Source organism: Mytilus edulis, chromosome 8, assembly GCF_963676685.1.
Source record: "Mytilus edulis chromosome 8, xbMytEdul2.2, whole genome shotgun sequence".
Lineage (NCBI taxonomy): Eukaryota > Metazoa > Mollusca > Bivalvia > Mytilida > Mytilidae > Mytilus > Mytilus edulis.
The window spans coordinates 73,814,662-73,828,881 of NC_092351.1; the positions used below are offsets into that span (position 1 = coordinate 73,814,662).

Genomic DNA, 14,220 nt, shown 5'->3' on the forward strand with positions numbered 1-14,220 from the left:
TGAAAAAATAACAAGCATTTTAAAAGGTTTTGAAATACGGCTTTTTATAATAATTGGTGTTATAAATTATGAAGAGAAAAGTAGAAGTTAGTGGGCACAGTATTTTAATGGTAATACATGAATAAAACCAGCTAATTCCAAAAATCTGTCAAAAATTCCAAAAAATAGAGGAGCAAACATCCTTAAGTGAACATTGACGTATATTATTATGACATTTTTTTCACTTCTATCATCTGTATTTACCTTTTTTACCCTTGTCGAATTATCATTGAACAGTCGCGACAATATACTTTTTAACATGTTTAATATACAAACCAGTCAACTAATTTGAATAACATCAACATGATAAATAAATTCAGTAATGCAAGTGTATCTTACTACATTAAGTTTATAAGAACAACCTTTACTTTGAAGTCTGGATTGTTGATCACAACTACGCTTGACAGATATATTAACTAGCCACAGGTGACTTATATTTGAATATTAAAAATGGCCCAAGCTGCAGCTTCGACTTGTGAAATTTGTACTGCCGGTCCTAGTGAACATTATTGTCAGCAGTGTGATCAACTATTTTGCGGAAGCTGTAAATTATCTCATTTACGCACAAAGATAAGTAAGAACCACACGTTTTTAAGTGGACCAAGCATCAACAAGGATGAAAAACTATTTTGTACAGAACACGAGGAAATGTTTTTATTTTACTGTGATGATTGTGATACTCCTGTGTGTAGAATTTGCTCTGTAGAGAAACATAGTCGCCATTTGATGGTAGACCTTACTAAATCAACTGAAAAACTCAGATTTGAAGTTGTCAAGAATATAAAAGCAAAGGTAACAACATCCAAGGTAAACCTTAGCAAAATAGAGAAAGAAACAAAAACCTACCGTGACGAAGTCAGAGCAGTCATCAAGACCATTACTGAAGAGGGGAACTACTGGAAGAATTTGATTGATAAGAAAGTAGATTGTTTTGTTAGGCTATTGCATGACGAGGAACAGAAAACTTTACAAAATATAACTGCACTAACCAAAGTTTATCGTGGAGATATCGAAAACTGTCAACAATGGGAAAAGAAAATCAAGAAAATGGAAACAATGGCAGACGTTCTGTTGTTACAGAAGCTGAAGAAACTTAAAGTTGATGTAGACAAGATAGATTTAAATCCAGTTCCCGGAAGGTCTTATGTGTCATACAGAAACAAAAGTCCTTCAGGCACAGAAGTAGATAGCCTTTTCGGGGAGATGCAGTTAAAGTAAGTAATCAATTCATAGAAAAGGGATAATAATGGTATTAATTATTGCATCGGTATACGAATTGATTCTTGACTACATGATTTCCCTGTATTTTGAAGGTGTGTCACATAGCAATGCAAAAGGAGCAACAGATACCAAATGGGCCGATAAACCGACAAAAATTAAAAAAAATACAAAAACAATTAAAAAAACCACCAAAAGACAAACAACACTACACTAGATAAGACTACACTGATACCTTTTCGAGCTTTTGTTGAAAAAACACTGTTATCATCAAAGACAAACATATAAAGTAGGTTTTAGAAAGGTTAAAAGATAATAACGGAATATCTTTATGATTGATACTACAAACCTAGGAAACAAAATGCTGATATATATTGAGAAACCTCTGCAATTTTATAAGATGTATTAATAGTAAGCTCACTCCTTATATGTTTACCATATTTATACTCAGTCTGATAGAAAGTATTTCTTTATGCAATTTTAACTTTTACATTAACTATATAAGTCTATATATATATATATATATTCTTTTATATGTTATCTCATCCGACATTTTAAATTTTATGCATTTTTAATGCATTTTTTTTATTTTTATGTATATATTTTTTTTTAACTTCTCTGTAACCTTTGTACTTACATGGTTTTATGAAAATAAACTATATATCTATTGTTTCAAACAGACTAATTTCGTACACTCATTATGATACGACGAAGGTTTAGTTTTGGCCGTCATTGTATGAATTGTAGTCTACATATAATGTACTAGGATAGAGAGTTGACTCATTGGCACGCGTACCACATCTTCCCATATCTAGTACCTCAATTATAGGATACAACACGGTTTATAAGGCCTTCTCTACAGAAAAAAAAAGAAAACCGACAGTTTGATAGAACGACACAAAGTACATTCAAGCATCTGGTATTGCAGCTTTAGATTTAAAACTTGTAAAAAAAGAAAAAAAGAAAAAGAATAAACGTTTCAACATCGTTAATAAAAGTTACGATTTTGTAGCCAATGCTTCATTCGTAACAACAAGTTTGATACATAAGCTACTGTCATTACCTTTCATGTTTTATACTAAGGAATGTTGTCTGAAACTGATTCGACCATTCTTGTTATGTTTGTGATGTTTTGCTTATATGATGTATTTAGGGCATCACATACTTAGCCTATAAAACATCGCTATCTTTCAAATCGTCTAGTTGTATATGTCCTTGTTATGATTAAGTATAAAAAGTCACATCACAAAAAAAAGTGTACTCCGAGGAATATTTCAAAACGGTAAGTCCCTAATCAAATGGTAAAAATCCATGATAAAACACATTAAATGAATGGACAACAACAATTCTTGACTTGGTACAGGCATTTTCGAATGTAGAAAATTGTGGACTGAACCTTGTTTTATAGCGCTAAACCTTTCACTAGTATGACAGTCGCATCCAGTTCTGTTACATTTACATTTACAAGCGTGTACAAAACAGACATAACAGGCAGAATAGTCAAAATATTGGTACAGAAGTTTTACTGTGTCACAATCTCATAACTAACAAATGTTTAACAAAAAAAGCACAAAAAGCATCTATCAAATTTAAAAACCACATTCATTTCTTCGCGTGCATGACGTCATACAATTTAACGTCACATAGGAAGAAATTTTGTCGTTAAGAAAAAAAAATTGACATGGGGAATATAAAATGTGCTTGTGAAAATTTGTCTAGAAACTGTATTTATCTATTATGAATTCCATTTTGTTTTAGGGAAGGTAAAGCGTTAATGGAAAAAACTGAAAAGAAACAAAATTTCAGGTAATACAAATAATCAGATAATATGTGTTTAGTAAGGTAAAAAAAGAAGTACATACACCTTATTCAAATATCGAACACTACTGATTGAAAAATTATAAAAATAACCATTCACCATTGAGTATGAAAACAACGCTAAAAGCACAACACAAATACCAAACAGTAGACCGATATTTGCAGTCCACCAGACCGTCATTTCAAATCACTATCAGAGCTTATGGAGAAACGAACAATAATATGTTGATCACCAAAAGATTGCTGGATATTTGTAAAGAAGCGGTGAATTTCTAGACGCTCTTTTAAAATCAATAAGGTGTGTTATGATTGCCAATGAGACAAATATCAACTAAAGTTCTAAAAAAAACACGATGTTATCAATCACAGGCAGCTGTAAGGGTTTCAACAAGATACAAAAAGCTATACCGTATTGTCCACCATGAACATTTTTTTTAAATTTTTTTGGCGAAAATGTGCTTTGAGTTTGACTGTATATCTATGATTCGTTGTAAATATAAACATTTTTTTTTTTTTGGGGGGGGGCAAAATTTACGGTTGTGTCATATATTTCTTTTTCCTCTCGCAGTGTGTAAATACCTGCATGCTTATTCAATGATAAAAGTTACACTCTGGTTAATAATATTTCAGGCCTAAAGAATCACAAAAGAAGTACAAATACGCCTGTTATCTTTGTGGGTAAGTTAGAATAATGTTCACATTGAAAATGTTGTTTTTATATTATAAACTTATTGAAACGTTATGTCGAGTACGTTGGTAAACTTGGAAGTAATATAAAAGAGCTTGTCATTACTGACATTATCATCTGTTTTGATATTATATAGTATAGGGAAAATGTTTCCCATGATTGATACAATCAAAGTTGATTTAGATATTTTTAGAACAAGTGACTTGTGTTAAGGAGCTGTATTCAATTTGAACGAAACAACACCCAAGCGAATTATCAAAAAAGCTTATATACAGTATTATATTGACTGTGAGCCAAAACACAGAAAGAAATATTTAAACTAACGCGACTGACAGTTTTATGTTCAAATATTTCAATATTTGAATTGGTCTTGAAAGATTAAAAATAATTCACTACTTTTTATATAACAGACATCATATTAACCCGAACCAAAACATAACGAACATGCAATCTGTGTCCATTGATGCGTTTAACGTGTATCATTCTATGAATATTGTTATAAAATTGAGAAAGGAAATGGTGAATATGTCAAAGCGACAACCACCCGACCATAGAGCAAACAACAGCCGAAGGCAACCAATGGGTCTTCAATGTAGCGAGAATTCCCGCACCCGTAGGTGTCCTTCAGCTGGCCCCTAAAATATGCATAATAGTACAGTGATAATGGACGTCATACTAAACTCCGAATTATACACAAGAAACTAAAATTTAAAATCATACAAGACTAACAAAGGCCAGAGGCTCCTGACTTGGGACAGGCGCAAAATTGCGGCGGGGTTAAACATGTTTATGAGATCTCAACCCTCCCCCTATACCTCTAGCCAATGTAGAAAAGTAAAACAATAACAATACGCACATTAAAATTCAGTTCAAGAGAAGTCCGAGTCTGATGTCAAAAGATGTAACAAAAGAAAATAAATAAAATGACAATAATACATAAATAACAACAGACTACTAGCAGTTAACTGACATGCCAGCTCCAGACCTCAATTAAACTGATTGAAAGATTATGTCTTCATCATATGAATATCAGGTACAATCCCTCCCGTTAGGGGTTTAGTATCATACTATCATAAAATATATGAGACGAACATAACCCGTGTCATGCCAACAACTGTTTTTTTTTTTTTTTTTTTTTTTTTTTTTTTTTTTTTTTTTTTTTTTTTTTTTTTTTTTAGAAATAAATGTGTTTAGTTCCGATGTTTATCTGAACAGCGGTAATGTATATGTATATCATAACTGAATGCACGTTTTCCTCTAAAATTTTCTTGGTTTTAGCATTGTGATTTTTGTTAAAACTGTTATTCTTTTTAATGCAACCTGCTATGAATTTCAAAAAAAATACGTGTGTCTGTATTTAGCTAAAAAATAACCAACTCTTTGAATATTTTATATTTGATTGTTATTTGGTAATGGCTATTGTATTCTTTTTATAGACAAGAGCAGGTTTTAATGTAAGTATATTATACTAAATGGATGATTGCAGAAACAAATATATGAACATGGTATGCATTAATCTCTCAATTGATACGATATGCCCAGGCTTGTATTTCCTATCATGACTTCTTCATAGAGAATTGCTACTCACAAGAAAGCTTTTGAACCAAGAGTTCCAAATGGTGAAGTTGAAACACAAAGGTCCCTGGTTTGATTCCCGTCTGGGATGAAAATTTCAGAGACTGAATTTTCGGCTCTCCCTAGACACCATTTGCGAGTATGGTCTTAAGGAAACGATGATTAGTCCGTCGAAAGGGGACGATAAATGGCTGACCCGTGTTAAGGGAGAGCCATATCTCTTGCACGTAAAAGACACCCTTGTAGATTTTGAAAAAGAGCAGGCTAATGCCGCTACAAGGCAGCACTCGCACCCGCAAAGTTGAAAAGGATTGATAAAAGTTGCAAAAACTTGTTTCCTAATCCACTATAAATAAATATGTTTAAACTAATCATCCCTTCTGAAATTTTACGATAGCCATCACGAGTTGGTTTACCGTTATGGAACAACCGTTTCACAGATGATATCAGATATGTTCCTTGTGTCGTAACTAAATTATCCTTTCCTTTTCATGAATGTGATCTACCGAATTAGACTATTTACCGGATTTGTAATAACATAAGTAACACGATTGGTGCCATATGTGGAGCAGGATCTGCTTTCCCTTCCGGAAAACCTAAGATCACCGCCAGTTTTTTGCGGGGATTGTGTTGCTTAGTATTTACATGTAGTAGTCCATGTTGTGTCTTCTGTATTATTATTTGTCTGCTTGTCTTTTAATTTTTAGCAATGGCGTTGTTATTTTCTTTTCTTTCTATGAGTTTGACTATCCCTCTGGTATCTTTCGTTCCTCTTTTTAACTTATTTTGAGATGGGAAATGTTTATTCATGGGTATGCTTTATTCATACAAGCCATAATTTTCTGAATTTTATGTCGATTTGAAGTAAAGTTTGTGGTCAGTTTAACATTTGTCAACTCAAAGTTCTGGGGTAAAGAATCAAATTATATATTTTTGGAATTATGATTAAAAAAAATATATCACGATTTAAAATTTTTGAAAATATTTGAAATATATTTTTTAGCAAAAAAATAAATTAGAATTAATAAATGATATGATGGGAAATTGTCCTGTGTAAACAAATACCTTTATATTCACTATCATTTTACTTCTTTTAAGGTATTAAATATTAAAAATTAAGAATTATTTCAATTGAAAAAATAAAACGCAAAGGCGTATATACAAAATTTAGTCCTGGTATCTATGATGAGTTTATTCACACGATCGCTAGAAAGATCAGACATCAGGGTATCAAAATTAAAGCATTCGAAGATTCAAAATCAGAGACAACACCAAGACCAAAATTAAGAAGACAAGATATTCAAATCAATATACAAAAATAAAACGTTATCATTTGCCAATGTGTTGGAAGTGTAGTTATTTTAGGACATGACATAGCACAAGGTGTATCCACAATAGTGTGTTTCCAATATTTTTGTATAAATAAAGTCGGGAGATTGCCTTCCGAATGTAACGCAATCTCGAAATGTTCATTTCTAATTGTATTGAACCGTTATTGCGGTAATATATAAGAATACAACGTACATACATGCATCTCTTGTTCTAAAGTAAAGAAGTGTTACTTCTCAATAACACTTAATAAGACACAAGTATGTCATTTGTTTTACAGGAATGAACCTGAAAAAAAGGGATACGGGTAAAAATTAAAGTCATAATTCTTTTCAGTGCTTGAACATTATAATTTTTTTTTATTCACATACAAAACTACATAGCTCGGTTTTGATCTTATTATTCAGTCTATGTGTAATTTTTTATATTGATGAAAATCCATACTGATGGTACAGAGTAGGGAATCTTCAGCTTAACAAGATAGCTCATGTAGTTGTATTCATTACTTAAATAATGTAAATAATTCATTAAACATAGACGGCTCAATTAAGTTTGCTTTCAATTTTTTTCCGTGTTCATAGCATATTGGCATTATTCTAAATAAGCATATTTATTTTAACTTTGAACTCTGTTAATTTTGAAATATTTAATTTTTACTGTTGCGTATATTACGACGGATTAAGATTTTTACAAAAAGTTCAGTCAAATTTTAACTGTGAACGCATCATTTGAAAGCACCACTGAATTAGGTCCAATTATAATTATATTTTGTGACTTATGTTAAACCAAACATTTCTATTTTACAGTATGTGATAGGAATCATGAAAAGTTTATATTTATACCAGACACTGTTAAACTGTTTTATAAACGTTTGTTCAGCTAAAACTTTTCTTATGTAATTTTTTATTGCAGTTTTGGTTTACCTTTATAAGTAACACATATTTATCTTAATATAATATCACACTCATTTGTTTTTTCATATATATTGCAAATGTGTTGTTGAATTTTACTTAAGAAATGTTTTATGGAAGCCATTGTTTGAAAGTTTTATATGGCCTGGGCCGTGATATTCGAATTTTGTCCTGAGCATTAGCGAGGGATAAAATTAACGAATATAAAGGCGCAGGCCATGTGTAAATTTCCAACAATCTATGCCTTCCATGAATTATTCCGGTTCTATTAAGACAAATACGGCCATTAAAAAACTAAAGCGAGAGAGAATATGGTGTGTGTGTTGCTGTTCTTTTTTTCTCCCCATTAGATAAAACTCAAGCGTTCTAATAAATAAATAGCTTGCATGGGTTATTTTGTAAATAGCCGCTAGAAAAAAATATGTTTAATTCTTTTTATCCTCCAATTCAACATTTGCCATTTTTAATCAACATGTTTTTCTCGTAGCAACCGTCAAATCCAAAGTTGACATTTCAACTACGGAGCCGCCATGTTCTTGCTGAAATCAGTAAAATAATGAAAACAACACGTTTATATACTGAACGACTTTAACAACGCAACACTCATTTTGTTGATTTTTTTTACCAAATCATGTTTGATTCTCTTACAACTACTTATCATAATTCTTTCTCTTTACAAAAAATCAAAATCTGACTAACCTGTGGTTATTGATCATACCGAGTTTTTGAAGTCGCAGGAATTTCTTCAAGCGAAATTGTGGACTTATGAAAAATTGTTTCAGTTTTGTTTTGCTTTGTGAAACAGTTCTTTCAATCCTTTGCCTCACTTTAAAAATGTTGCATCTCCATATTGCCAAGACTGAGAAATAAAAAAACTGAATTAACCCATAAGAATACTGCAGACATGAACATATAAACATGCTGCAACCATACTGTATGAAAAAAACTTGTCCTTCAAACAACGATACAAGTAGACAAGATTTGTTGCTGGCCATCAATGAACAGATTACCGTGTAGTGACAATGAAACGTCAACAGAATTTGATTACGCAACGTCATTTGCTAGACATGTTTGCGACCGCAACGTCAACTGCTAATCAAATTGCCGAGTGCCATTGTGTACAGATTCATGTCATAAATGTTTCCCACCAGCTGAATGGCCAAAGAATCCACTGAGGAAAACCCTTTAAAGCCCTCAAATTCCAACCGCATAATTGCCCGTACCAATTAAATGGGTTAAACCAATGCAAAATTAGAAAGTGTAACAGAATCCAAACTTGTCAGACAGAATTTTTTTACCTTTCTGAAAATCATTTTGGCGTTTGTAACAGGCAATTTTTTGCTTTTCACGGTGACACATTCATTCAAAAATAACAAAAAAATAATCTAGTGTTGCGTTTCTAAAGTCGGTCAGTATATATGGGAATAATACAATACAATAGAAAAGTAAACTAAAACCAACCTCAAAATCAATTTGAATACAATATTATACATGTTATACGAATTTGGATTGTTCATGTAACAGAACACTTTCAACTCTAGCGTTTTCCTTTGTATGACGTCATGTTTTGAAATGACTTAAATGCGCCAAAGTCAGTAATAGACTTTCGCGGAATTTTGATTTATTTTGATTTTGTTTATTTCTTCGAGCTCTAGTGCATTACTTCTTTTTATCCTGCATCCGAATGAGAAAACAAGTTATTTTTCTTATTTTTAAATGCAAGTTTTAAAACAATAAAATGGGCAAAGGATTTGTAAAAAGTTTCCAGTACATGTGGATTAACGTGGGAAGTGTTTTGTACCAGCCAGTATTATGTATATATTTGAGTCGATATATCGAAAATGGTATCACGTATTACGACAGATTAAGATTTTCACAAAACTATCATTCGTACTATAATTGTGAAAGCATTATTTGAATTCACTGAATTAAGTCCAATAATCATTATTTTGTGTGTATTATATTAGAGCAAACATTTTTATATTACAGTATGAGATGAGGATCATTAAAAGTTAATAATTATACCAGACTTAGTAAACACATTGTTTTTAAATGTTTGATAAGCTTACCTTTTTCTAAATTCTTTTTTGCAGTCAAGGTTTGAGGATGTAAGTAACACAGATTTACCTTAATCCTATCACAATCATGTGTTCTTTGAGATGTTAATGTATGACAAATGAAACTTCAATTAGTTGTCCTTGAGACTAAACACAATAGTCATGTCGTTATATATTGCAATATGTCTTGTTGAAGTTAATTTATTTCTTTTATTATCTTAAGTACAGCGCAAATTATCTGGTTATAATTATATATAAATTAGTAGTTTGGTGTGTGTAAAACACATATTTAGATAAACGCAAACACATAGCTTAAAGTACAAATAAAACATGACCAAAAACAATTTGACATGCTGATAGATTTTTTTGCGGTCGTATAAAACATTACAGAGAAAATGATAGTGTTCGCCAGATACTTGATGTAACAGACTATAGTGAATAAAAGTAAAAACAAAGATGTCAAAGTAAAAATTTGGTTGTTCCACTTGTATACATTTGTTGTTATTCACAAAGAAAATGAAACACTGTTTTATCTGGCGTGCATGTATATGCATTCAAATATGTTGTTTAATTTTACTATAATTGTAGATGACTGTTTAAAAAATCATTGGTTTATTTTGATATTACAAAAGTCAGACGAAAGGCTGCACGCATGCAACAGAAGGTTCATCAATTGAATACAGTTTAAATTTAAAACCGTGTCTCTTTTATGTTGTGCCAAACCGTATAGAATTTGTAAATGTATATTTGTCTTTGTAATGAAAAAAAAAGATATTTGATCGATCATGTATAGCGTACGATACACAATTCTTCACAGTAGTAGCGAGAAATTTGTTCGATTATTTTTATTCGCATTAGCTATTTTTATTGCCCATTGATATACATCTATATCTTTTCTTTAAAGTAATGCAGATAAAGAACAATAGTTGCATATTATAATTCTAACCATTTTTACGGGTGTTTTATTTATCTTTTTAAGTGTGTGCACTAATAGTAATTGTAGTTGGTAAGTATTTGCTCATTTCATTGTTAAACGAAAAACGAAATCCGATCATTCGAAACTACATGTAAACTATACTTCCAGTCAGCCTACCATTACAGACAAATAATGCACATGACATGGTAGCCTGTGTGATGTAAATGTTAAAATGAAGAGTAAAAGTGTGGCTTTAAAATGTTTTTTTTAAGCGAGTCCTTATTCATTTCACTGCTAACCAGTGACCGTCTGAAATTGGTACCATTTGAACATGACCATTCTATATAATTCTATTATTTTCGTATTTTCATCGGATAGTTTAGATAATTCTGCCTATTTGTACTCTATGCGTGCAACCGACTTGTGATCGATTATGACCTGCAGAATACTAAACATTATGACATACTGTAAAAGCAGAAATTTTCGTGGGGGATTTAAATTCGTTTATTTCGTGGATAAGAACTATCCACGAAATTAAAACCCCAACGAAAATTTAACTGTAGATTTACATTATTTTATGATGTGACTAAATCCTATTGACATTATATAGTTGATGAACAAAAATGCAGACAATGAAATAAATAGGTTAATTGATTAGACATCGATATTCAAAGGTTTTCTTAAAGTCAGATGATAATTCTAATCCTTTGTTTGTACAGTAATTAATAATCATGAAGAACTGTCAATCAATCTCCTTTAATAGTCTAATGCGTCTGTAATGCCCTCAAGTCGTAATACATTTATTACACAATCATTGTCCTTGGATAAAACATCAAAGGTGTGTAAAAGCCAATTAGCGTGTGCAGGTTACAACCCTTGATTAGTGCTCACTGTTACTATGAGATGCACTTATTGATTTTTCCCATCGGCGAAAGTTCAGATCAGTTTTATTGAGTATTGTCAATTATAAAGTGACATTTATATAATTTTTTTCTAAACTTAAAAACCACGAAAATTAATCCCCACGAACTTATTTTTGAATACAAAACCACGAAATTTTAACCCCACGAAAATTAATGTTTATACAGTAGTACTTCAACATACTGATACAATTTAGACTTATGGTCATCCTATGCTTTGACTAATTATGCCCATCTTTTTATTTCTGATTCATAACCAATAATCACAAAAAAAAGTACAAACTGATTCTATTTTATCAATTATGAATTCTAATGCAACAACGTTTGTAACGTTCATTTTAATTGAACAACGTCACTTATTTGCATGGCATCAATTGACAATTGATGCTATTGGACTTACGCGCAAGCCCAGACGGCATATGACAGATTTTAAATACATGTTTTAACGTTGTTTTCTGTCAGTTTCATTAGAATGGAGATACCAATATTGAATGTTAAGCTCCGACGGCATCAATTGGGGATTTGATGGCTGCAAATACCCGTTTACTTTCTCCGCTAACGCGTCGCCAGTAAACTTAATTTGCGACCATCAAATCCCCAATTGATGCCGTCGGAGCTTTATAACAATACAGTTATCTCCTAATTTGCATCTGACTACAGCTATACAGTAGTTCAAATTGCTATGTTTTGATTTTGTTTTGCAATTTCTACTATATGTTTAAGATAAACACTTATTTATTTGAACTAATTGTCAATATCAAGGTTTCAAAGGTATATAAAAAAAATTCCTGTGAACAAAAGGTCATGAATGTAATGGTTTCTATATATAGAAAAAAGCAATTTGCTACAACTAAGGATATTGAAAGTAACATATTACATGTAAAATTCTACGAATTGATTATATAAGATGGCATTTGGTTCAAATAAGGGTTGAGTAAGGTACATACTTGATTAAAGTATGTTTCGGACTCGATCCGCGTTTGATTCTGACTTGACATGTTAAACTTCAGTGTGAGTCACATTCTATAAAATATATAAAAACTTGTCAAGTAAAAATCAGATATAAATTAAGACTGTTAAATATGAACTATTTGTACGTCGAGTAAAATTAAGTTAATTAACGACCCTTTAAAAATTTGCTAACAAAATGCATGCATGCTAATGTAAGACTGTTCCGGACGTCGTAAATACAACCAGCTTCCCTTTCATTAATGTGACCTTCTGAATAATACAATTAAAAGTGGAAATGGAGAATGTGTCAAATAGACAACACTAGTTATCAAAGGTACCAGGATTATAATTGTGTACGCCAGACGCGCATTTCGTCTACATAATACTCATCAGTGACGCTCATATCAAAATATTTATAAAGCCAAACAAGTACAAAGTTGAAGAGCATTGAGGATCCAAAATTCCAAAAAGTTTAATTAGCCAAATACGGCTAAGGTAATCTATGCCTGTGATAAGAAAATTCTTAGTTTTTCGAAAAATTCAAAGTTTTGTAAACAGGAAATTTATAAAAATGACATCCGTCCATAAGACAGACAACAGCAGAAAGTCACCAATAGGTCTTCAATGGAGCGAGAAATTCCCGCACCCGAAGACTATTTACCGGATTTGTTATAACATGAGCAACATGCGGCGCAGGATCTGCTTACCCTTTCGGATCACCTCATATCACCACTAGTTTTTAGTGGGGTTCGTGTTGCTTATTCTTTAGTTGCCTATGTTGTGTCGTATGTACCATCGTTTGTCTGTTTGTCTTTTTCATTTTTAGCCATGACGTTGTTAGTTTATTTTCGATTTATTACTTTGACTGTTCCTCTTTTACTGGATTGTAGTAAAGTATTAGATTTATAAAGGAGATCGTTCATGCCTTTGTTTTTAACTTGCGCATTCAGTCAATCATATTACAAAGCTCCATGTACGTATATCATTTTACTTCTGTTTCTGCGTACTGAATTATAATCCTGGTACCTTTTATTACTATTTACACCAATGGGTCGATGTCATTGCTGGTGGACGTTTCGTCCCCGAGGGTATCACTAGCCCAGTAGTCAACACTTTGGTGTTGACATGAATATCAATAATGTGGTCATTTAAAAAAAATTCCTGTTACAAAACTTTTAATTTTTTCGAAAAACTAAGGATTTTCTCATCCCAGGCATAGACTACCTTAGCTGTATTTGGTACAACTTTTTGGAACTTTGGTTTTTCAATGCTCTTAAACATTGTAATTGTATGTTTTAATGAATATTTTGATATGAGCGTCACGGATGAGTCTTATGAATACGAAATGCGCCTCTGGCGTACTAAATTGTAATCCTGGTACCTTTGATAACTAAAAGGTTTGAATTAGATGTCTCTGAAACTTTTGAAAATGAGTTTCATTAGTGTGAAAGTATAAAAAATAATTATGAGGCCCAGTAAGGCATGATGTATCTAGCAATATCACATTAATAATACATTTCCGTATAAATTGTGGTAACAAAAAGTTATTACGTTTCAATTCAAAGTAGACGTGTATACAATCATTTAATAATTTGCGTTAATTGTTAATTTTGAGACTGTTGACTTTACACATGAACAATCTAGACGAACATTAAACACAATCATCATTTAATTGTTATGTGATACAATTTATGATTACTATTTTGAAATATGCTATTGATTGGTTTAAGAAATATTTAACAATTGCAATAACGGGGTGTGTATGTTTTTGTTTTAATGTGTTATCATATGTTATTCT

The 14,220-nt window shown here is 31.6% G+C and overlaps 1 protein-coding gene across 1 annotated transcript in view; it reads left to right on the forward strand.

Annotated features, from left to right (window-relative positions):
* The first annotated feature begins 314 nt into the window (after window positions 1-314).
* The window catches only part of LOC139486251 (transcription intermediary factor 1-beta-like), a 152,711-nt gene continuing 138,805 nt past the window's right edge, over window positions 315-14,220 (forward strand). The window contains exon 1 of the mRNA XM_071271038.1: window positions 315-1,253. Within this exon, the coding sequence (XP_071127139.1) occupies window positions 490-1,253 (764 nt within the window). The 5' untranslated portion in view covers window positions 315-489. The remainder of the gene's footprint in view (window positions 1,254-14,220) is intronic.